The 22,291-nt window shown below is 52.1% G+C and overlaps 1 protein-coding gene across 5 annotated transcripts in view; it reads left to right on the top strand.

Moving 5' to 3' along the window:
* The window catches only part of PAX2 (paired box 2), a 72,862-nt gene that overhangs the window by 10,467 nt on the left and 40,104 nt on the right, over positions 1–22,291 (top strand). For all 5 annotated transcript variants that reach the window (XM_004680532.1, XM_004680530.1, XM_012723495.1 and 2 more), the window contains exons 4-5: positions 18,932–19,017; positions 20,541–20,660. In XM_004680532.1, coding sequence (XP_004680589.1) covers positions 18,932–19,017; positions 20,541–20,660 — 206 coding nt within the window. The remainder of the gene's footprint in view (positions 1–18,931; positions 19,018–20,540; positions 20,661–22,291) is intronic.

The following is a 22,291-nucleotide window of genomic DNA, read 5'->3' as shown; positions in this document are numbered from 1 at the left end:
ACCCGCAGTCACAGGCACCAGCTGGACACCTAGTTCTCGCGCCTGCAGGTTAATCAGTGAGGCTGCCGTTGGCCCCTGGGTAGAGTGGCAGCAGTCTCAGGACCAGGCTAGAGATTCCTTATCTCAAAACTTGGGCAACAGGGTCCAAAACTACCTTCAGTTTTTAGTTGCATGTAGCACTCCATAGGCCAGTCAGCCCCTGGTAGAAGGGTCTTTGCTGCAACATGCTGCCTTGTGGTGGAGAACCTCGTTGCCAGCTGTCCACTTTGCTTCAGTACTTAAGTCCCAGCTCAGTTGGCAGGACCAGCTAGGGACGGACGGCGTACAGAAGCAGAAAGGTGACTCCCCCTGCTCCCCCAACCCAGCCTGCGGAGTTGCTGGACAGCACCTACAGAGGAGCTGGCCCTTTCAGGCATCCGGTGGCGCTGGGGCACAGGCCGTGGCAGAGCTTTCTTGGGGATGGACCAGGCCTTGGGCCCAGCTTCCCAATCCTTCCCCCACAACCCAGGTGCTGGGAAAAGGAGGAAAAGCTATGAGAAGCACATAGCTGGGAGCTGGGGAGGGATTAGAGGCAGGGAGTAGGGGTTGTGGGGTGAGGTATGCTTGGCCAGGGATTCTGCAGGAAGGCTGGACATCAGGTTGATGTTGGGAGAGTGGGAAACAAGAGGAGGGTGTTCTGGAATAGAGGAGAAGCAGCAAAAGTTCCCTGTAGACCCTGGGAACTCTTGGTTAGGAGAGGTAAGGGGTCCAGAAGGAAGAAGAAGCGCAGGAGCCAGGAGAGGTCACAGAACCAGGCTCTTCTGGTAGCTTAACCTCAGCAACCGAAAAAAACAACAGGACTCTATTTTCATAATTTTTTTTGAGAGATAATATGATAAGAAGATGTTGTGTGTGTGTGTGTGTGTGTGTCTGTATGTGTGAGGAGAGTAAGAAATAGAGGTTCTAGAGAAACAACATTATAGGGAGGTCAGGTTTATTGTGGGGATGAGGAGGAATGTAGCGATTCAAAGAGCAGACTGGCAAGAAATGTGTTAGTGGGGCCAGTGATGGAGGTACCAGGTGGCCCAGAGAAGGTCTGGGGCTCACGGGTGTGTGCAGGTGTCTTCTGGGTCGCTGCGGGGAAGGTCAGTAGGAGATAACAGTGGCATGAGCTCGACCACCCAGGTTCCACCTGGAAGCAGTAAGATGTGGTTTTTAAAAACTCGGCGCTGGCCAAATATAACACATCTTCAGGCCTGATTCCATTCATGGGCCAGCGGTCTGCAACCAGCCGTAACTTATCTTTCTGCTTCAGACCAGAGCAGAACCTCAGTGCGGGCACAGGGGATGTGACATTTCCCGAGGTGTAGTCCAGAAGCCCCTGAGGGGGAGGCAGAGAGGGTGGACTCTACAGCAAGGGGGAGTAGGGTGAGGTGCAAATGGAAAGGGGTGGGCAACAGAGTGAGGACTGGAGCTCCAGGAAGGAGGCCATGAGGTTGAGAGGTGGGGGGAGGGCTGGGGCTGGCAGAGCTGGCGCAGCCTGGGGGTGCTGTTTAGGGGTGTGCAGAGCAGGGAGCCACAGAAACTTGGCAATAGAGCATTGACTCCTGCTCCTCTAGCTTGGGCTTTGGTAGCCTGCAGGGTCCGGGGGGGTTGGACAGAGCCAATAGACCGGGCTGATGGGTGCCTGAAGAGAGTCTCAGAGGAGGTAAAGGGGGATGGAGGCCAGCTGGGGGAGAAAGGTGGCAGAGCGAGGAAGTGGCATGGCAGGAGAATCAGGTCCTGGAGCGCATGGCATGGCCCGGCGGCACTCTGCAAGGCAGGTTGGCAGTGGCTCTGGGGCTGCTGCAGTGCCATGGGCTCCGGCCTGGCCCCTGGCAGACCAAGAGGCAGGGAAGCACCTCCCCACTCCTGGATTGCAGGTCAGCGTGCCCCTCCCAGGAGCCATTGCCACTTTGCCCTGGACTTCCTCCCCTGCCTGCCTCAGCCCTGCCTGACCTCTGCAGCGAGCTCCCTCTGCAGCAGTGCAGGAACAAAGGAGCCAGAGGACACGGAGGGCGACTCCTGGCAGCAGGGGAGAAAGGGCTCCTGTGAGGCAGGGCTGCGGGCTGAGGAGGAGCTTTCCCTACCTGGTGGGCACAGTGAGAGCAAGAAATCAGCAGGAGGGAGGAGGGGCTTGAGAGGACCAGAGCGCAGGGGGAGAGGGGCAGGGCGGGGGCACAGCTCCCGATTGAACAGATGGGGCAGAAGGGGAGCCCTGGCCCTGCTGCTCCTCCTGGGGTTTTGCTGAGCTGCTGAAGGGAACCAGGAGCCTTGTGGGCAGTATCTAACTGGACAGGCCACAGAGGTGGTCAGAGGACCCCCATGCCTCCCCTTATCCTGTGACCTTTTGTCCTGATTCTAGAGCATAAGATGGTACCTGCCACGAGTCATACCAGGAGGAGCTGGGGACTGTGTCTGGGGGCCTCTAGTGTTTGAGCCCAAGGCTGTCGGAATGGCGCCTGGCACTCCAAGAGCTCTTAAGAGAGTCAGTCTCGAGCAGGGCCTGGAGGTTTCTTATTCATCAAGTTTCCGGCTGAAGCGACTGTCTGGTTCCAGGAGGAAGTCCTGCCACCTCTTGGGCGGCCTGCCTGCTTGGCATGTTGGCAGGCTCTGTGGGAGAGCGTGGGGCTGTGTGGACAGTAGCTGTCCCCGCGGGGGCTGCGTGGGGGCCTGTTGGGAGCACAGAGGGGCCTGGTCTGGGCACACGCACGTACCTTTGCCCTGGTGGAGGGGTGGTGCGGTGGGCTGCTAGGGAAACTGTAGCTGCCGCTTGTTTCGTGTCTGCTGAGCCCCTCAAAGGTGCCGTGCCTTTAGGTAGGACGGAGGGGGAGCTCTCGGTCTCCCCTTATCACCTGCAGAGAAGAGGCCCGCTCCCCCGCCCTTACCCTTCCCTTCCATCTCTCCGGTTAGCTGGCTTGGGTTAGGAGGCCAATCTCAGTAGCCGCTAATTGAAGAGTGGAAAGAACCTGATGCGATAAGGAAGGCCAGCCCTCCAGGGGCGGTTTCGTGTGATGCTCTGCTTCCCCGAGGAGCTGGCACCAGGTGGGCAGCCTCCCCACTGGCCGTGGCTGCCTGGCCTCGGGGGGCGAAGTGCCCCTCTCTCCAGCCACCATGGGCCCGCAGAGCAATTCTTAACAGGGCCCTGGAGGAGAGAGAGGGAAAAGGTAGGGAAAAAGATGGCAGAAGCCAGCAGAGAGGTGACAGGCAGATGTGATTACACTGACCAGCCCCGCTGAAGCCTGGCTCTTGGCCACAGAGATGGGCCAGATGTCTGTGCTTTCGGTAGGGAAGAGGCGCTGAAGTCTCCAGCCAGTCTGTGGGCTGAGCACTGGGCCCTTTGCAGAGGGCAAAGCCCGGTTCACTCCAGCTGCTCCTAGAATCAGAATTCACCCTCCTCGTCCGCTGCCGCCTCCTGCCCCAGCATACACAGTCACCTCTTCCCCTTCGCTTGGCTCCGGGCACCAGGTAATTCCTGGCTGTGGGCAGTAGCCTGAGCCTGGAGGGCTTTACAGACTCTTTCGGACATGACCTCCTAGGGCAGGTGCAAAAAAAGTGGAGCGAAACTCATTTCATGGCCCGTGAGTGCTTAGAAAAGGCGATCCCAGCATACGAATGTGATAAATGTTAACTGAGCATTAATCGCATTAAAGAGGGCCCTATAAACTTTTCATTTCTAATTAAATTCGTCCAGTGATGCTGCCCAAGCGAGTACTCTGGGCCTTTGTTTATGTGGAAAATTAAAATGCAAATACAATGGGATTTATTTCCAGGAGTGAAGTGATGGGCTGGCCCCTCTGGCTACTGGTCTTCAGGCTTGTCAGGCCAGGTGACCGCTTTGGCAGTGCTGCCCCCTTGGGACACATTTTGGTGTGAAAGGAGAGGCCAGTGTTCAAGGTCAAATGGAGTTAGAAATGAGAAGATATGAGATGTCCCGGAGAAGGAGGAAACGGCAATAGGTGACCCCAAAGCAGAGGCTTGTCCTGGTTGATTTCTATGCTTCTCATCCGACTCACACCTCTAGAAGAGACACCCCAAATCTTGCTTGCCCATAATGTCAGCTCAAGCCTCGCTGCAGCTTGGGGAGGAAGGGTGAGCGTGGGAGGGAGGGCTTGCAGGAAGCAGCCTGCCAAGCGTGCGGGCCTGCCCCTAAAAGAACTGAGTGTTCCCCAGCAGGGAGGGCGAGCCCAAATTTATCTCCTTCGGGTGGAGGGTCAGCTGGTGACCACATCATGGTTTCACTGGGCTCTTCGTGCCAGTGCCAAGCAGCATTGACCCTGGGCAGTGGAGCATAGAGGCACAGATGAGGACGCCCTGCAAGCAATGCCTGCGTGCACGCAGCCTTCTCACACATAGGGAGAGCCGGTTCCTCCTAAGAATTAACAAATGTCCCTTGCAAGGAGTCCTTTAGTGCCATGATCTCTTTGATAAGAGTGGTAACCCTAAATACCATTGAATGGAACAATCTAAAGGTCCTATTTACTAAGACATAAATTGAGCGGAGAGGAAAATCACTTGAAAGATTGCCGTGTTTCTCTACAGACAAGGAAGTTGTAAATAGCATTAAAAAGTTCAGAGGGGAAGAAAATGGAGGTAAAGGACATAATAAAAGGCAGAGAGCACTAAATCTCAAATGGGGGTGTGCATACAAAGTCACAAAACAATTGCACCGAGCTTTGCAAAATCTGCAGCAAGGACTGGTGTGCCCAGAGACAACCAGCGTGCAGCCAGAGAGGTGTCGGGGCTGGAGGGCCTCCACACAGGCTGGAGCGGCGGTGTGGGTAAAGGGGGCGGGCGGGCCCGACGTGGGCTATCTGTGCCAGACGCTGGACTGGTCGCTCAGCTCTACCGCACAGAGACCTGATGGTGTTCTGTTGACAGCCAAGGAAACAGCCCGATGAGGTTTCCAGAGTCTTTAAGCACACGAGTCTCCTGTGGGTTGGATCCGTGTTCTAATGGATCTCCAAGGCAGCAACCCATTCCTGAAACAGAGTCTGCTTGACTAGTTTTGTCAAATAGCTGCTACCCCTGTCCTCTTTAGATTGTTTTATTCTGGGTTCTCCTTTTCCTCTTTAGCGTTCACTTATGTGTCTAGGAAATGCACCAGCACTTGCTGACAAACAGGTTAATGACTGCGGCGACTCCCAAACATCTGGATGGAAACCAAAACCTCTAGTCAATCATCTGTAGGGGTTGTTAATATGATGCCAAATAGCTAGCAGTTTAGAAACGTTTACACACAATTGAAGGAATTTCTTAGTTTTTAGCCAGACGGAGCACAGCACTAGCTTTCATTTTGTAAGTGTTTCATTTCACTAGGAAATACCCATTTCCAAAGGGAAGTGTCCTAGGAAACAAAGTGTGTTTGGAAAGCATCTTTGGTGCATTGGGGCCTGGTTTCTGGTTTGAAGGGAGGCTGGACTTGGTCGGAAGGTCAGGTGGAGACCTGGTGGTGAGAGCCTCTGGTGTCTAAGTGAGCACAGTCGATGGACACTTACCCCCGAAAGTTGCTCGGGAGGGAAAATCACTGTCCACATAAGTATAAGCTACTGCTAGACCTGGCTTCCCTGAAGGAATCTTCTTTGCCATCTTAACGAAGACTGTCAGAGTTCTTAATTGAGAAGGGTTTCCATCCACTTATTGTTTCATTCATTCATAAAACCGGGGTTAAGCACCTACTATGTGTTAGGCAATTTATGAACACCTATGTACAAAAACATAAGAAACTGGGCTTTTTGGAGAAAAGCCATGTTTGAATCTAACTCCCCCCAATCCAGCTCACTTGCTGCGTGGTGATTGGTAAATCTCATCCGAGCTGTGCCTCTGTCTCCCCATGCAGCATAGTAGCTCTCTTGTAGGTTCTCATGAGAGTTAAGTGAGTTAATCCACATAAACCTGCTCAGAATTGTGCCTGGCAGATATGAATTACTCAATAAATGTTAGTTATTATTCTGGCAATAGTAATCATCAAGTATATATATTTCTTGTTCTGTGTCTGTTTCAGTGCGTGTGAGTTCTGGCTCATATGTGCATAAGCATTGGATTATTTTAAAATAAAAGAGCTTTGAGGAGCCAAGGGATATTCTGTGGACATAATTGTGTGTCAGGAATGCAGTGAGAACTATGGTCTCCTGTAGCCTGGCTGGAATTAGGAAGGGCCTGCTCTGTGTTCTTCCAGGAAGGAACCTCTATGACTCAGTTTTCTGAGTTAAATTAGTCAAAATTAGTCGAAAAATTGCTCCCTTTGTCCAATTTGTCTGGGAGTTCAGCCTGTGTGTGTGTGTGTGTGAGAGAGAGAGAGAGAGGATTTCATGAGTTCACATTCTTTCCCTAGAATGAGTTCACCTTTGCTTGAGGAGTTGAAGGTTGACACTTTCTGGGCACCGTGGCATTTTCGTGGGGTGTGGTGCTGTGCATTTTGTGTTTCCTTTAAAGATAAAATGGGGGGAAATTCTCATTTGATGGGTTTGACAGGTGCCTGACATTTTGATTTTGAAATGTCATCAAGGGCAAAGGAAAGGGAGGTGAACAGCAGAGGAGCAGGAGAGAGGACAGAAAATGGAGATAAGAAAGGAAGAGGAAAGCGGAGAGGAAGAAGCGAGTTTATGTAGCTGACAGATTCGAGCCATGTGTGCTTACTGTTGGCCCTCATAGCTGGATACCCCAGGAGAGCACAGAAACTGATAATCACTACAGTCATTTCCACTGCTCAAGGATAAAGGATTTTAAGAGAAAAATTCTACTTTGGGTTTAATGTGTTCCGTGCAATAGCTCAAAGTAATGGAGCAGCTGAAAGGCTGCTGTTGACTCTGTGCCCAACAAAAACAAAGAGGAAACCAAAGTTTCCCCAACTCACAGTGAGGTAGCCTAATTCCCCATCCTTGTGGGAAACCCCATAGAATGGGACTGGAGTCCCGAGTTCTCTCTGGCCCTTTGGCCTAGTTAGGTAACCCAAGTTCAGGCCAATGGACTTCCGTAAAGCCCATATACTTCAAATGTGTGAATACTAAGACATCACTTACCTGGCTCCATTCTTACCCCTTCCTTAGTTCCCAATTTAACAACTAGCTTGTTAAAATCACTTCCACTAGTCCTGATTTACACCTCTCCACTGGGAAAGATCCTTTTTAAAAATTTTTTGATTTTGTAATATTTTTATTAACAAAGTGTCATTTTTTTACATTCGTGTAAACATTTGACAGTACAGGAATTCTCCCCTCACATGTGGTCACCGTAGGGTCCCCACTACCAAAGCACCCACAGTCCTTGCCAGGGCGTTTTTTTGTTTTTTTGTTTTTTTTTTAAATTAGAAAGTAAATATTTTCAGTGAAGTACATTTGAATCAGGAGAATCCAATCACCCTTTAATTTTCTTCGTAAGTGTCAGATGACTCCATGTTCTTGGCACCTAGTCACTGCCCAGGGCTGAATGAAACTCTGCAGGGAATGGGCGGGGTGAACTCTACCAACCCCTGGCCCCTGTCACTGTCCAAGGCCAAGGAGAAAACCGTCCCTGCGTCCACGAATATGACTGCAGTTTTTATCCTTCTCTACTTAAATCACACACACCCCTTGATCTGTCCGAGGATTTTATAAACACAAGCAAGCCTGTGTATAGGTTTGCACCCATGGTAGGCCAGGCTTATGACTGCTTCACTTGGCAAGTCTTTATGGTCATGATGATAATGATAGCTAACGAGTGCTTGCTGCAGTAGGAACTGTTATAAGCATGTTGCATGTATTAATTGATTTAAGCCTCATAAACAACCCCATAGGGCTTTATAGGATTGTTTATAGATGAGGTAACTGGAACATAGAGGAGTTAAGTAACTTGTTCAGGTCATAGGCTAAGTAGCAGAACTAGGATTTGAGCCCTTGCAGTACTGGCTCTAAAATCCCTTTGTATTCCACTATACCGTATTTCATGTCAACTTTGAAGCAAAGAAGCAGAGGCATGTATAACGTATGCAGAGAGCGTGGGAGCACTGTCTGTGTCGCAGTCACACGCCCAAGGATTGTTCATACATTTATCAGAGCAAAGACCCTGTGCCCTAGTAGAAGATTGTGCCTGGCCCCTGTTCTCTACTCTTCCAATGTGTGCGGGTGGCCCTGTGAGCATAGGCCACTGTCAGCCACACCCTTTGGGAATATTGGGAAGGAAGCAGGTGTCGCCCCCAGAGCCAGAACTAGACTTCATCTTGATCTTCAGTTGGGGGGTTTGCTCCCAGTCATCCTCCTCTTGCCTCAACAGACATCTAAGCGTTCCATAGGCATAGAGCGTGGCCAAGGGGCTTGACTCCAGATTACACAGATGACAGGTGGATGTTCTGTTGCACGTGGGCAACTTGCTTCCAAGAGGATAGAAACCGTACATTCGGCTAGGAAGAAGAGATTGTCCCCCATCTAGAATCTTCTTTCTGGAAAGGGGCAGTTCAGATGATAAAGCCAGAATAAACTAAAAATCAGGATGGGCACACTTTCCCACAACCATACAGAAAAAGCAATCAGCAAATAATGCACCACCACCCAGGTCCAACGTTATTACTCAGCTCATATCACCAAGGAGATACCCATGAACCTAATCTCTGAGACACACATTATGAAAAAAAGAGAGATGCTGATATGATCAGCGAACATAATTCAAATCAGAAACAGACATTGCCACCAAACAATACTCAAAATTCCTCCAACTCAGTATTACACAAAGTGCAGTCGCCTCGATACAATGTACAATATACAATGCCACAAAACACCAAGTAACAAGCCTGAAGCCAGCTGCCAAATGCGCTGGGGCACAATGCAATACATAGAAACACACAACACAATATAAACTCCCCATCCCACAGGCGCGTCCAAACACAAAGGCCGAAACCACGGGGCCACCTGAGCCATCTTAACCCTGGCCAGACATGCAGAGCTGGGCTGGTAGTGCAAGAGCTGGCACTTCTGCCGGCCCAGCAGGACACAGTCACAGCATCAGCGTCCTCGAGCCCTGTGCTCCCAATCCCCGAGCACATGCAGCCTGTCAGGAAGCAGCAGCACCGTATATTTCTGCAGCAGGTGGAAGTGTCCAGACCATCACCTCCAATAAGGCCTCCAGGCTCTTGTTGCTAGTAAGAGAATAAACTATCCCCTGAGCCTGCTTCCTGACACAGGACAAATCAGCTCTCTCCTGGATGGGGTTTAATAAGACTTCACTGTTACTGAAAATGACAGAGCTCTAGCACTGGCAGAAAAGTGGGGGTAGCGTGGAGGGGGCTCGCCAAGCGGGGTGCAGGAATTCCCCTTCCTCCATCCAGCCCTGTCTGCTGTGGCCATTCCAGAGCCGAAGCCCTCTTGCTGGGTGTTCACTGAGTATCGATTCAGTCTGCAAGCAATTTTAATATTTCTTCAGGGACTTTCCAGCAACAGCACAAGTCATTAATTCACCCTCCCAAATTGCTTATTCAATAGCAGGAACATGGCTCCTGAATAAAGTCCCAGAATTTATGTGATTCGCACGAGTCAGGAGGTCAAACAACTGTTATGGAGCGAAGTTAAAAATCCAAATAAAATATTGACACTTTTTTGGGGAGGGGGAAGGGGGAAAGTAAAGGTATTTAAAATAGGTTTTTGTTGCAATGCCCCCAGGATAAAGAATGGAAGGAGACTGAAGACAAGTTGGAGTTTATAAAATCAATGGAATTTATTGCACATCTACTTGGCATTTAATAATTCTCTCATTTCCACAACCCCCACCCCCTTCCCATCCTGGCTATGGACAGAAAGATACACAGGTATACAGATGCACATTTATGCACATCAATATTGTACATGGACCAATATAAAATCACAGTTGTGATGTGAGGATCTCAAACACCCTGCAAAGGGAGCAGTGGTGAATGTGGAGTCACGTCTGACTGTGACTTTCATGTGTAACAGAAATCGGCATAACTGGGCACAAATTCAAGTAGGTTTTGATAAATATATCCAGCACTATAAATCTTGTATCAATACATTAAATCGCACATGCATGTAAAGATACACTAATCCTGAAATGGTTCCTAAAAACATAGAAACTAAGAAATACTTCAGTTTGCAGATTGTTACACAGTCATGTGGATGAGTTGGAAACTAGATACACACACACAGAATCTGGAAAATCTACTCCCAGACCTACCAGTGCATATAAAATACACTAAAACCATAGCCACTTAGCCTAAAATGGTGGTTAGTTTGTAATGTAAACATGGCGTTTATCAAATAGAGCTGTGGACATGTGTGGAAGGGGGTGAGCATGTTCAGAATCACAGCTGCCTGCAATCTCTGGTGATTGTCTACATATATATTTGCTCAGTAGTCCAGACCATGGATGTCAAGAGACAGAAGAAAAATTTTACTTGTGTTCAAATAGTTAATGAATGCAAAGAAGTAGTTCAACCTACAGACAGTGACATCCAAAGTCTGGCTCCACTGCTGTTAAGCACAGGGCCTTGGGCAAGTTGCTTAGCCTCTGTGTTCTCTTTGGTGTAAGAGCGAACGTGCCAATTTGATAGAATTGTAGTTAGGATCTGAGTGAGAAAATGCATTTTTTATAATGTCTATCATATACTGAATATGAAATCAATGATGGTTATTTCTGTTACTATTATTATATTAATAGATAGCTCTTTTATTCAGGCTCTGCCTCTCAGAGAGTCTACCCTCAGTCTTGAGAGATTGACTTATTCGATCTAGTAAATAGCAGCACAGGTTCTGGAGTTGGGCTCCCAGCTTTAAATCCTGGCTCTGCCATTTATTGCTGTGTGACTTTCAGCAAGTTACTTAACCTCTCTGAGCCCCAACTTTTACATCTACAGGACAAGGGTAATAATTTTCATAAGAAATTGTGAGAAACAATTTAAATGACCCACATAATGTGCTTAGCACAGTGCCTGGTACACAGTGAACATATATTAGCTCACTATGTCCTCTAAGATTATGCTGTTGTTACTATTAATCATATTCTCTCATTATTCAACAAATAGTTTTTAAGTATTTATATTATGCCAGGCACTGTTGCTAGGTGCTAGAAATACAATGGTGAGGGAAAGTAGGTGTGACACCTGCCCTGTGGAGCTCAGAGTCAAGGGAGGCACTCGTGTGAACTGAGTAAACTGAGTAAGCAAAAGAACAAGACCCTTAGGGGAAGAGGGGGACATGGGGAAATAGATTGGAAAGCCAGGGTGGAACCAAATTGGGAAAGATTTTGAAAGCCAGGCTGAGGAATTCTGCATTTATCCTGCAGGTAATAGGAAGCAATTGTGGGATTTAGTTGCATCACATTCTTGCAGGAGGAAACCAAGAGAGACCCAGTGGATTGTTTTTGAATACTGGAGTGACTAGGTGAGAGGTGGGTGGGGCTGAGGCTGGGAGGCCAGGCCGTGCAAGGCCCCACATTTCCTTCTGCTTGCCCGGGGGGTGGGCATGCTGTGGGGGGCCGTTGGGGTGGGGGGACTTGGCTCCAGCAATGAGTCAACAACAGCACCCCTTTCACCAATGTTCTGGGCAGCCTTCTAGCCTCTGAGCCTCCTGAGTGGGGCCATGGAGTGGACAGCTGGTGGACCCCAGCTTAGCCTGGAAGCTCTGACAGACGAGGGCAGGGCCAGTGGCAGAGGAGCTGGTCTGGTCACGCTCTGGGCTTGGCATGCACTGCAGACCGGTTTCCAAATGGTTAGTTAAACACATTGCCCCTTAATTTTTAAACCTATGCATATCTTGAAGTTAAATCAATCCATATGCTTACCATTTATCATATAAACCATCACTATTGCCCCCTTGGGCCAGCCCCATGGCCCATCTAGCCTGGTAAATTGTATCTGGCCTGGGCTCCCAGGGACACGTGGCAGAGAGGTTATAGCCCTCGGCGCTGCTCTTAGGAGACTAAATTGAGGCAGGATGTGCCTGGTATCTAAGGAACCACTGCGGTCTCATCCTGGAATGCACCAGAAACTAGTTCCAAATTATATTTATTTGTGGCCTGTGCTTTAATTTGCACAGAGGAACTACTGAAAGTTTGGCTGCATCGTCCGTTGGGGTCAGGATCAGAAGATGGGGAGAAATGTGGATTGAGGGGAGTATACGTAATCAACTTTCTAAGCTTCTTAACTTGCTTTCTCCCAACTCTCACAAGGATGGTTTCCCCACCCCCTGGCTTGAACTAGCCTGCTCAATAACAGAGAGTTTAAAAACAATCCTGAGAGTATGCTTAGGTACTGATGTTTGGGGCTCCTCCACCACTGTCAGGGAGTCTGGTCAGATGTCTGAGTGGCCCCAGGGGTTGCATTGTGGCATGCATTCCGAGGGCTCAAGGTGGTTCAAGGGCAGTAGATTCAGGAACCCGCCTTGCAGTCCTTTTTAGTGGGACTCCTGTCTCTTAAAGCTCAGTTGTGACTTCTGAGAAGGAACTAAAGGGGCAGAGGGTCTTGACACATTGGGGGGAACCCTCTAAACCCAGGAACCTTGTATTCCAGCTACATCCTGCTGCAGCCCATAGCGCTGGAGAACAGCCTCCTCTCATCAGTGGCTGTTTCCATGCACAGCCCCTACCTGACATCTGGTCGGTTGTCCAAATCGAGGCCTGCGGGGCATCTGGGTGGGCAGCAGCGCTAAACTGTGCAAACTGCTAAGCGGAAGCCTGGAACAACAGAATTGATGTTAAGCACTTCTGGGCTGCTGGTGGGGAGGGGAGGGCGGTGCTGTGCCTTTGGGGGCCTGTGGGGAGGAGGAAGTGAATTGTCGTTTTGCAGTTCTTGGGCCGTACAGCCAGGGGATTCTAGTTCCTTAAAGTTCTCAGGTTAGGGAGAGAGCGGGAGCCATTTTGGGGACCAGTGAAAATTGCCTGGATGATCTGTGATCTCTCATTTGGGGTTTCTCATGGAAAGTCTCCAGCTGTTTGTGTGGCTCTGATTTGCCTTGGAGCTGAGTTAGGGACACTGCCTGATGGGGGCAGCTCTGGGAAAATGTGAGTGGAAGCAACTGCTTGCATTCATTGAGAAAAATATCCTTTGCTGAAGTAGATAGTATTACCGAAGCAAATACTGTTTTGTCCCCATGAATGATTCAGTCTGTAATTCCTGAGTGGCCAGAAGTCGCTGGTAGAGGAAACTCCCACCTCATGCAGCCCAGTGGGCAGTGGGGCCAGCTCATGTGAAGAAGCCTCAGCTCTGGACCTCCTTTGAGTTATCAAATCAGGACACTTTCCTGCAGAGACTCTAAGTGGACAGTCAACCCCACAACAGTGTAAACCCACTTACATATGTATGATGTCTGTACTTGACTTCTTGCCCCAAAGACCTGTTAAGCAAAGCATTGAAATGACCTGGTTAACCAGACCCACTAGGAAGTGACTTGCAGCGAGATGGCAGTGAATTCTGGGTAGCTGAATAGGATTCCATGGGAACATGCTTGGAGACCCTACATGTGTGTCTCACGTCAGCAGCTGCGTCCTGCAAGCATTACTACTCTCGCTTTAGAGAGGGGCTCAAGCAGCCCCTTGCCTTTGTTTCATAGGACACTACAGAATAAGAGACCGGAAGTAGGACCTAGGCGCTTGGACCCTGGCAGCAGTATAGCTTAGTGGTGAAGGGTATGGCCTGGGGGTTGATCTACCCAACTTCACACCGCAGACTTGCCATCTATTAAATGGATCACCTTGCAAAGTTATGATACCCATCTCTGCAAAGTGGGTTGTTGTGAAGATTGAGTCAGCTGCTTGTTTGAGGCTTATAGAGTATTGGCAGCACATACTAAATAGGACACAGTAGTTTTTATTACTAGAACCTGTGTTAGGGAAGCTTTGCTCCTAGAAGTCCTGACCCACCCTGTCCTGGAAACTCTCACCTGACTCCTCCGAGGTGAACTGTCTGAGGCCACCTCCATGCTAACAGGACCTCCTCTTGTCTCTGCTTGAGGGGGAGTTTCTGCACGCCATTTGTCATCATATAATATAATGCAATAGAATATCATACATAACATAACATAATATGATGGGTAGGTTAACTTGGAAACCCTGAGGCGGACAGTGGATGGATGGATAGATGAATAGATACATTTGTACTAAGTATACATACATTATATCATTCTATTGATTTGTAAAAAGTTCCCGGTCTGCCTGGCTGTAATGAGATTTTTGAACTTTGCGTGGCGATCAATGAGAGGAATATTATTGGCCTGGAGAATTGATATACCTGCTCTCAGTGGCTTGTTCTGCTCCCAGGCTGCCCCGGCCCCCCAGGTGTACGATTCCAGCAGACACTTAACCTTTTTTACAGTGTCATCAGGCTAAAAGGAATCTAATAGTGACACAGGACTTGTGCTCAGCACTCTGCCACTATTGCTTTCCTGTCACAAATAATTTATAGCCTTCTATTCCATCTCAGAGCCTGCACCCCAGCCTGCCTCCTGCTCTCCCCCAGCTTCCAGGAATCAATATACTCACCAAGCCGCTGTGGGACTTCAGGGTGCAAGGAGACAGACAGACATACAAAGAGGAAGACAGAGGGGGCAGGGACAGAGAGGGCAGACAGAGACAGAGTGGAACATGGAGGAAGGAACAAGAGGAGGAGGAGGAGGAAGAGGGAGAGGGATTAGCAGCAGAAGAGGGTATGGACCTCCCCGATGCATTCTTAGTGCCACCAGCTCCTGCTTCTTCCTGAGTGCCACAAACGGTTAATGGGAGACGTGTCACATGCTTGCCTTCCACTCCATGCTGGTCCCCCTGCTCATCTCCAGCCTGGTGGCGGATGGAGGCCGTGTGGGAGTTTGACCACAGAGAGTGACTCACCTGCTTTGCCATCTTTTACTCTAGAACTCTGGCAGCCTGGCTCCTGAAGGAGCTGTTGCTCAGACGCAGCAGGGGTCCCCAGCCCACCTGCCCGAAAGTCTCTCTGGTGCAACTTCTTCTGGGGTCAGGCTGTGACAGCTGCTGCTCTTCCAGGGCCTTGTAGCAGCTGCATCCCCCAGCAGGCGGGCCAGGAGGCTGCCTGGCTGCGCTGGCTCAGCCCCTACCCAGGACGCAGGCAGCCTCAGGTCACCCTTAGGAATAACAATGCTAGTGGTTCTTCTCACTGGGCTGGCATTTATCGAGTCAAGCACCATAGCCATCATGGGACACGGATTATCTTTGCAGCAGCCCTATGAAGTGGATAGTGGCATTATCTAGTTGTACAGATGATGCGATACAGAACTGTCAGGCGTTTCCAAGCAGCAAGTAAGAGAGCTGGGATTCAGGCTCAAGCAGACAGCACCTGGGGCACCCCTGCCCTCTGCTCCCTGGAGGAGATGCTGGTGCCCTGACGTCTCCATGCTGGGCCCAGGCAAAGCCCTGGAAGTGCCCAGAAAAAGTGAGGGAGAAAGAATATCTTCTTCTTTTCAAGAAGTGGGGAGCAGGCAGGATGGTCTTTCTGTGGAAATAGGAAGTAGCACTTCCCAGCCCCCAAGTAGACATGTACCCCCCTTCCTGACTGCACCCTCCAAGAGTCCATATTTTAGGCCATACCTTCCTGAACGTGGGCTCAAGAGTGAAAAGAATTTGGAAGAGGAGAAAAGGGTGGTTAGGAGGAGGAAGGGGAGAAGAAGAGGAAGAGAATAGGAGGGAGTGGAGGGATCAAAGGAGGAGGAAGATTAGGAGGGGGACAAGAAGGGTGAGGACTGGGGGGACTAGTACCAGACCCAGAGGATACTCTGTGCCATCCTCTCAGCCCCCCCTGCATTCCCTTGAGTTGCTGGTTGTGTGGGGGAGGGAGGAGGGCAATGGGTGGCCATCACTTTTCCATGGCTCGTTTTTAAATTCCCTGAGAGCAGCTCTGGGGACTGGCAAGTGCCCATTGCCTGGGGGGCATGGATGGACATCAGGAGCATTAGTAACTCACAGCAGGCACCCTGCCCAGCATCTCTCCCATGCACCACCAAGCTGCTGTCAGGGAGTAGTGATTTTCCATCATTGCTGCCTCAGCTAAATCTGCACCAGTGCCCCAGGGGTCAGAGGCTTTGGGTAACAAAGACAGAAAGTCCACAAGGCCGTCCAGTTTCCGCTGTCGCCCAGCCCTACAGCTCCCGTCGCCTGTGTCCATCAGCCCTCCAGCCAGAGCCGCCCGCAGCCCCAGTCAAGTCCAGACGTTTGCTGCAGTGACTTCGGAGCAGCTGGCCTGAGTTGTTCAGTCTCCTTCTAGACTTTTCTTGTAGACCAGTCTACAATGACTGATCTTTCTCATCGTAATCTTGATCCAAACCTCCTCCCAGTTTTGGGGGCTAGACTTACACTGTGCTCTGCTGAGAGACAGAAGCTATAAGGCTCCTTTTTGAAGCTTGGCCGGCCCTCACTGCCGCCCCTGCCTCCAGTCCTCCCCGGCTCTGCCTTACCCTTGCAGTCATGGCAGCTTCAGTCTCCCTCCTCACCACTTCTTGCTCTTGGGGCTTCCTCTCCGTCCTTTCCAGCCTAAACAGCCTTCCCTCCACTACGCAGCCAGATCCATCCTCCAGGGTCCAGACTACTCTCTCCTTTTCTGACTTCCGAGCACAGCGGTCTACGTTCCCTGCCGCCCTTTCCTCCTACTCTTTCCCTCGCCTTTTCCTCACCGGCCCCTGCTCCAGTGGCTTTGTCAAGAACCGTCATCCCTAGGTCACTGTTAGCCACCAAAATCCCAAGTCTGTGCTGTTCTTATTTCCAATCCCCCTTCCAGCTTTATGTCATCTTCAACTCTCTGAAGCGGGCGTCTTTCAGTACCGACTGCCTCGACCTCTTGTCCCCTTCAATTTCAGTGTGCCTGTCCTTGACATCTCCTAAGGCTACAGGTGTGTTGCCAGCTGGGACATGGGTGTGGCCACCGGAACGCCCCCCTCCCCATTCAAATACCATCCATCTGGGACCAGCATCGCCATCTCCCTCCAAAACACTGCCTCACCCCTCTTCCTGAAAATGGGACAGTCCCTGAGCCTTCCAGTTCGCAGACTGGCGGGCTTGGAGCCATCATTGACTCCAGCTCAGGCTGAATCCTGCCGTTCCGCCTGGTGCTGTCTTACCCGTTCCTCCCTCTCCTCCCTGCAACGAGCCCCAATGGGTGGTGCCTGTCTATTGCTGGTCCCAGAGTGCACGTATCCTCTAGTGTTGTCTCACTTAAGGCTTGAGACCCTCTAAACCTACATATTGGGTGAAGTACAGCAAAGTAAAAGGTACAGATTTTGGAGACGGGATTCTAACGGCGCTGAGTAGTGTGGTCCTGAGTAGTGTGGTCCTGCTTAGCCTCTTAGCTAAGAGGCTTTTCAAATCTGCAAAATGAGCACAACAGTATGTACATGGAGGTGACTGTCAGAATTCACGGTTTTACATATACTGCATATATGTCCACCTGTATGGTACAAAGAACAGACACTACAGGGGTATAGTAGACAGTCAGTAAGTGGAATCTGGCCATTATCATCGTGACATCCAAGTTTTCACCTTATCTCCTCTTACTCCCTGACACCTCTCCACCGCCCCGGCCGACTGGTCAAGGTGTGACTCTAAAATGCTTTACTTTGTGCTCCCCTTCGCCAGTGCGAGCTTGGGGTGCGCCCCTCTGCTCCTTTGTTCCTCTTGAAATCGCACATACGTATGTGTCTCCACTGGGAAAGGACACCTTGAGCTCCTGTGTTTAAACTCTGGAGCTGCAGACACTGAGGCCTGGGAAGAAGGGTGATGAGTCCAAGCTAGGTGGCCACTTACGTGGAGTCCATAATGGGACTGAGGGTCCCTCTGTGCAGCCTGGAGCCCTGCCACTGTCCTCGGTGCCCCTGGGCCTCACGTTCAGCCCTGCCCTGCCCTGCAGCTCAGAGTCTGCGTCCTCAAGTGACTTCCTTCCTAGCTGTCCTCCCTGGCAGGGGTGGTTCCCTTCTCTGCATCCTTTGGTCCTTAGCTGGTTCTTAGCTCTCTCTGGGCCTGAGCATCTTCCCTCCCCTAAGGCAGGTGCCTGAGCTCTGGTGCCTGTGAGGGTAGTGAAAGCTGGCTAGAGCAAGGGTGCTCTGACCTCTGAGTGGTTTGCACCCGTAGGCTGCGGCTCTCCTGGTTGGTTGAGATGCACTTGACTCACCCCTCCATGGAAGGATAGTGCCTTCAGAAAAGTAGCTCCTACAGGCACCATTTGACCTGCGTTTGGGCATATCCCTGCATCCTGGCCCCAGGCTGTCTTGTGCATCACTGAGTCCTGGGCCCTCTGGATTGCTGCGATCTTTGATTTGGTCCCCCATGGAAGTGCATGGGGTGGCAGCAAAATTCTACCTAGGCTGATAAAGTAGCTGTGACCCAAGTAAGACCTCAGAAGAGGAAGCCAGCAGGCCAGGGAGCCTCCTGGGGCAGAGCTCTGGCTTGTTGAGGGCAGAGTGTGGACTCAGAACGGAGTTCAGGGCCTGGCACCTGGCAAGGAGACCAGGTGCTGTGTTGGACCTGGGAGCAAAGGCTCTTTCTTAACTCCGCAGTGGAGAAAGCGTGCCCTTCCCTCGGCTATGGAGGCTGTGATGCAGTCCCTGTAGGGGAAGGCAGCTTGAAAATGACCCCCAGGCCAGTCAGTCCTATTCCGAGGAGACATGCGTGCAGTAGGGGAAGGAAGGAGAGACAGCGAAGCACCAGGGCAGCCCCCACCCCCAGAAGGCGCGGGATGGTGTGCCCCACCCTGCTGACCCACGCCTTGGCCTAAAACATACAAGCTGCAGAATGAATGATGTTCACGGCGGGAGGGACGCGCCTCGCCCAGGTGCCTGCTGCACTAGGCTGGGTGGTAGAAGCAGCGAGAGGGAACGCTTGTGCTTTTAGCACTCAGGGGTGGGCCAGCCGCCCCTCCGCGGCAGGAGAGCCCCTCTGCAGCATTGGCGCTGCGGCTGGAGGGCAGGTGGCATGTGACACTGTTGTGATGCTGTTGCAGGATCATCCGGACCAAAGTTCAGCAGCCTTTCCACCCAACACCAGATGGGGCCGGGACAGGAGTGACTGCCCCTGGCCACACTATTGGTAAGAGGCTCAGGGATGGGGGGCGGGCCCACGGAGGTGAGAGGGAACGGCAGCCCCTCCCCACCCAGCAACCGCTCCCCTGCCCCCCAGAGGTCCAAGGTCCAAGGTCCAAGGCCATTTCCAAATCCCTGCTTCTCTAAGTCCTGGAGGCTTGGGATAGCCCCAGGAGTGACAGCTTGCTGGAAGGTTCTCTGCCCCACCCACATCTGTTGGCAGCTTGGTTAGTCTGTCTGTTCGCTCACCAGTATTTTTCCTCTAACTTTTCTTCTCCTTTCTTCCTCCTGCTTCTCCATCTTCTATTTCGATATGACTTTGCCTCCTACCTCTCCCTCTTTCATATTTATTCTTAGTCCTTGTCTATCTTTGTTTGATCTGTTCCAGTTATCCTTTTTCTTCTCCCCTCCATGCCCTCCTCTCCCCTCCCTTCCACTGTCTGCCTTTCCCTGGCTCTTCTCTCCTTTCTGTACACGCGGCTCTAGGCTGGTCTGTCTTGATCTCTTTGTCTCTCTCATCCGCACGGTCACTGTCTGCCCCTCCCCAACCTCCTTATTTTCTGATCCCTGCTCAGGGCCTCCCAGAGACCAGACCCAGGTCTCAGAAATCCTCCCAGCACCCCCAGTCCCTGCTCACTGTCTTCCCTTTGGTTGAAGGGCCCTTGATGCTGCCAGCCATAGATGAGGCCTGAGGCTTGATGGGAGGGATGTGGTTAGAATTTCCCTGCTGCCCCACTTGGTGACTGTCCCCAGTTTTCTCAATCACCAGGAAGTGGAGAGGGCTGGCCCCAATCCTCCTGGAGTCGGGGGGCTGTGGTTTCCTAGGCCTGTGTTACAGGGTGCGCTGGGAGGGAAGGTTGGGCCTGGGCCTCGCCTGCTTGGCCACCACGGAGTAAATGTGTTCACTAGGCTGTGCCCTCAGCGGGGAAGTAGGGCCTTCCGAGTGATCTCAAGACTGGAAGCAAGGGGAGAGAGGAGCTGTGCACTTGGGGGACTATCAGGGCCATTCTTGTGTCTCCTAGAGAATCAGAAGCAGATCTTAGAAAGCCACAGACTCTAAGTCAGGACTGGTAAAGACAGCCCAGAAGGCCGAGAGACAGCGAGCTGGACTCCTTTAGAAGGGTTGGCCCAGCCCCGGGAGGGCTGGACTGCGCAAGGAGGCATCCTGGGAACTGAGTTGCTTTCTAAATTGAGTCAGTTCTGGGGTTCCCTCTCGTCTGTCTCCAGGGGGGCAAGTGCTGGGAACCAGGGACACCCTAGATATGCAGAGAAGGCCTGGGGTGGACTGGCCACCACTTGCCCAGGGCTGGACACAAGTGAAGAAGTCTGAGCCATGTGCAAGAACATGTTCACTCTCGAACCTCAGAGGGAGGCGGGAGTGAGGCCCCCACATCCCTCAAACCTCAGAGGGAGGCGGGAGTGAGGCCCGTGTGCCGTTTCCTCCCTCCGTCCCCTTTACCCCGGGGTTCGGGCTGTGGCTTGTGGTCACAACTGCTCTCCTGATGGCGTCTCCTCCTTGCTCCCATCCAGTTCCCAGTACGGCCTCCCCTCCTGTCTCCAGCGCCTCCAATGACCCAGTGGGGTCCTACTCCATCAACGGGATCCTGGGGATCCCTCGCTCCAATGGCGAGAAGAGGAAACGTGATGAAGGTAGGGAGGCGGGCGAGGCTTGGCTTCCCCTGTGCATGCTTTGTCCTCAGGCTCAGAGCTCCGGTTTCGCCTGGCCTCACAGCTGCTCTGCCGTGAGATCAGTTTTAGCAGCAAAGCCCACGTCCCCCCACTGCCCTGCTGGCTCCAGAGAGAGGGAGGCAGGTTGCTGGGGGCCATCAGCCTCGCCATCTGCTCGGCAGCCCTGACCGCCTCACCTGCCGCTGGGTCTCACCCTGAATATCCCGGTGGGGTGCCAGGAGGAGAAGCATGGCCCCTCGGGAAGGCCCGGGAGGTTTGGGACAGCTGATCTCTTGGGGAGAGTCTGACCTCCCCTGTCCTCGCCTGGCTCCAGCCCACTGGGACATTGGGGAGTAGTGTCTGTGCAACTAGCCTGATGTCCTTCACTGTGACACGTGGCCACTGTCCCCAGAACAGCACTGAGGGAGTGGGCCCCCCTGCGTTCCGGGGGACACAAGCTCATTCTCCCCCCTGGGGCGTCCCTCACTCCCCGTATTGTCTCACGGCCCAGGCAGCAGTGAGGCTGGAAGTTGAAGGGAAGCAAAAGAAGTGAGAGTGGTGGCCAGGGTCCTGGGAGGTGTCTTTTGACTGTTGTGACATGAAGGACCCCAGGTGACCATCTCTCTTGATAATCGAGGCCCAGACAAAAGAGCCACAGTGCCTGGGGCCTGCTTCCCGAACCTTCTGGAAGCGGTCACCACCTGATCTAGGGAGGGCGTGTGAGTTTGTTTCTCCTGCGAAATGGAAGCCTCTGAGATGGGGTGGCCACACCCCTTAGCCCAGGACAGCCCCCATGTACGCCTGGTTTCTGCATATTGGCCAGTCAGCATCTCCTTTTCCTCTCAAAAATGTCCTGTTCGGACAATAAATCATACGGTGATCCAAGGAGAGACAAGCCTTGCGCTGAGGCAGCTCTCGGGGTTAGGAGCGGGGCCACGCTGGGGTTTCCCTGCGTCCAGGCAGAAGGAAAGGAGAATGTGAGAAGCTGGTCTCCAGCGGAAGGGCCGGGGTGGCGGAGCGGCCTGGGGCTGGCAAGACAGTGAGGACCTGGGGCTGGCCTCCTTCCAGAAGCCCTAATGGCCTCGTTTCACAGGGAAACAGCTTGTCTGGCTCTATGTCTCCTTCTTCCAAAATATCCAAACCCATTTGGCTGCCACGGCCTTTGCCACTCACTGAATTTCATTGTGGTTGTTTTGGCGGCAGCGCCTGATGGGCACGGGGCGCGTGTGCACAGCGTGGCTCCCGCCTTCCCGAGGTCACCCTACTCAGGCTGTCGCCCCACTGCTGCCCCCTGGGCGCTCGTCTTTAACTGCCAGCCTTGCATTTTTTTTTAAGCTGTCTGGGGCCAGGGGGAGGCCACTGTCCCCTCCACTTTCTCCCATAGGCCTGTGTTGGGGACCAAGCACGCTCTCTGCTTCCTGGCTTTTTGGTTCACGCCAGGAGGCTGCGGCCCGGGAGGCGCTGGCTAGTGTGGCCACCCCAGGCGGCCATGCCAGGAGGCTGCAGCCCAGGAGGCGCTGGCTGGAGTGGCCACCCCAGGCGGCCGCGCCAGGAGGCTGTGGCCCGGGAGGCGCTGGCTGGAGTGGCCACCCCAGGCGGCCGCGCCAGGAGGC

Source organism: Condylura cristata, unplaced genomic scaffold, assembly GCF_000260355.1.
Source record: "Condylura cristata isolate star-nosed mole 26May11 unplaced genomic scaffold, ConCri1.0 scaffold00011, whole genome shotgun sequence".
In the NCBI taxonomy this organism is placed as follows: domain Eukaryota; kingdom Metazoa; phylum Chordata; class Mammalia; order Eulipotyphla; family Talpidae; genus Condylura; species Condylura cristata.
Note: the sequence above shows the minus strand (reverse complement) of the source record. Positions and strands in the feature narration are given on the sequence as shown.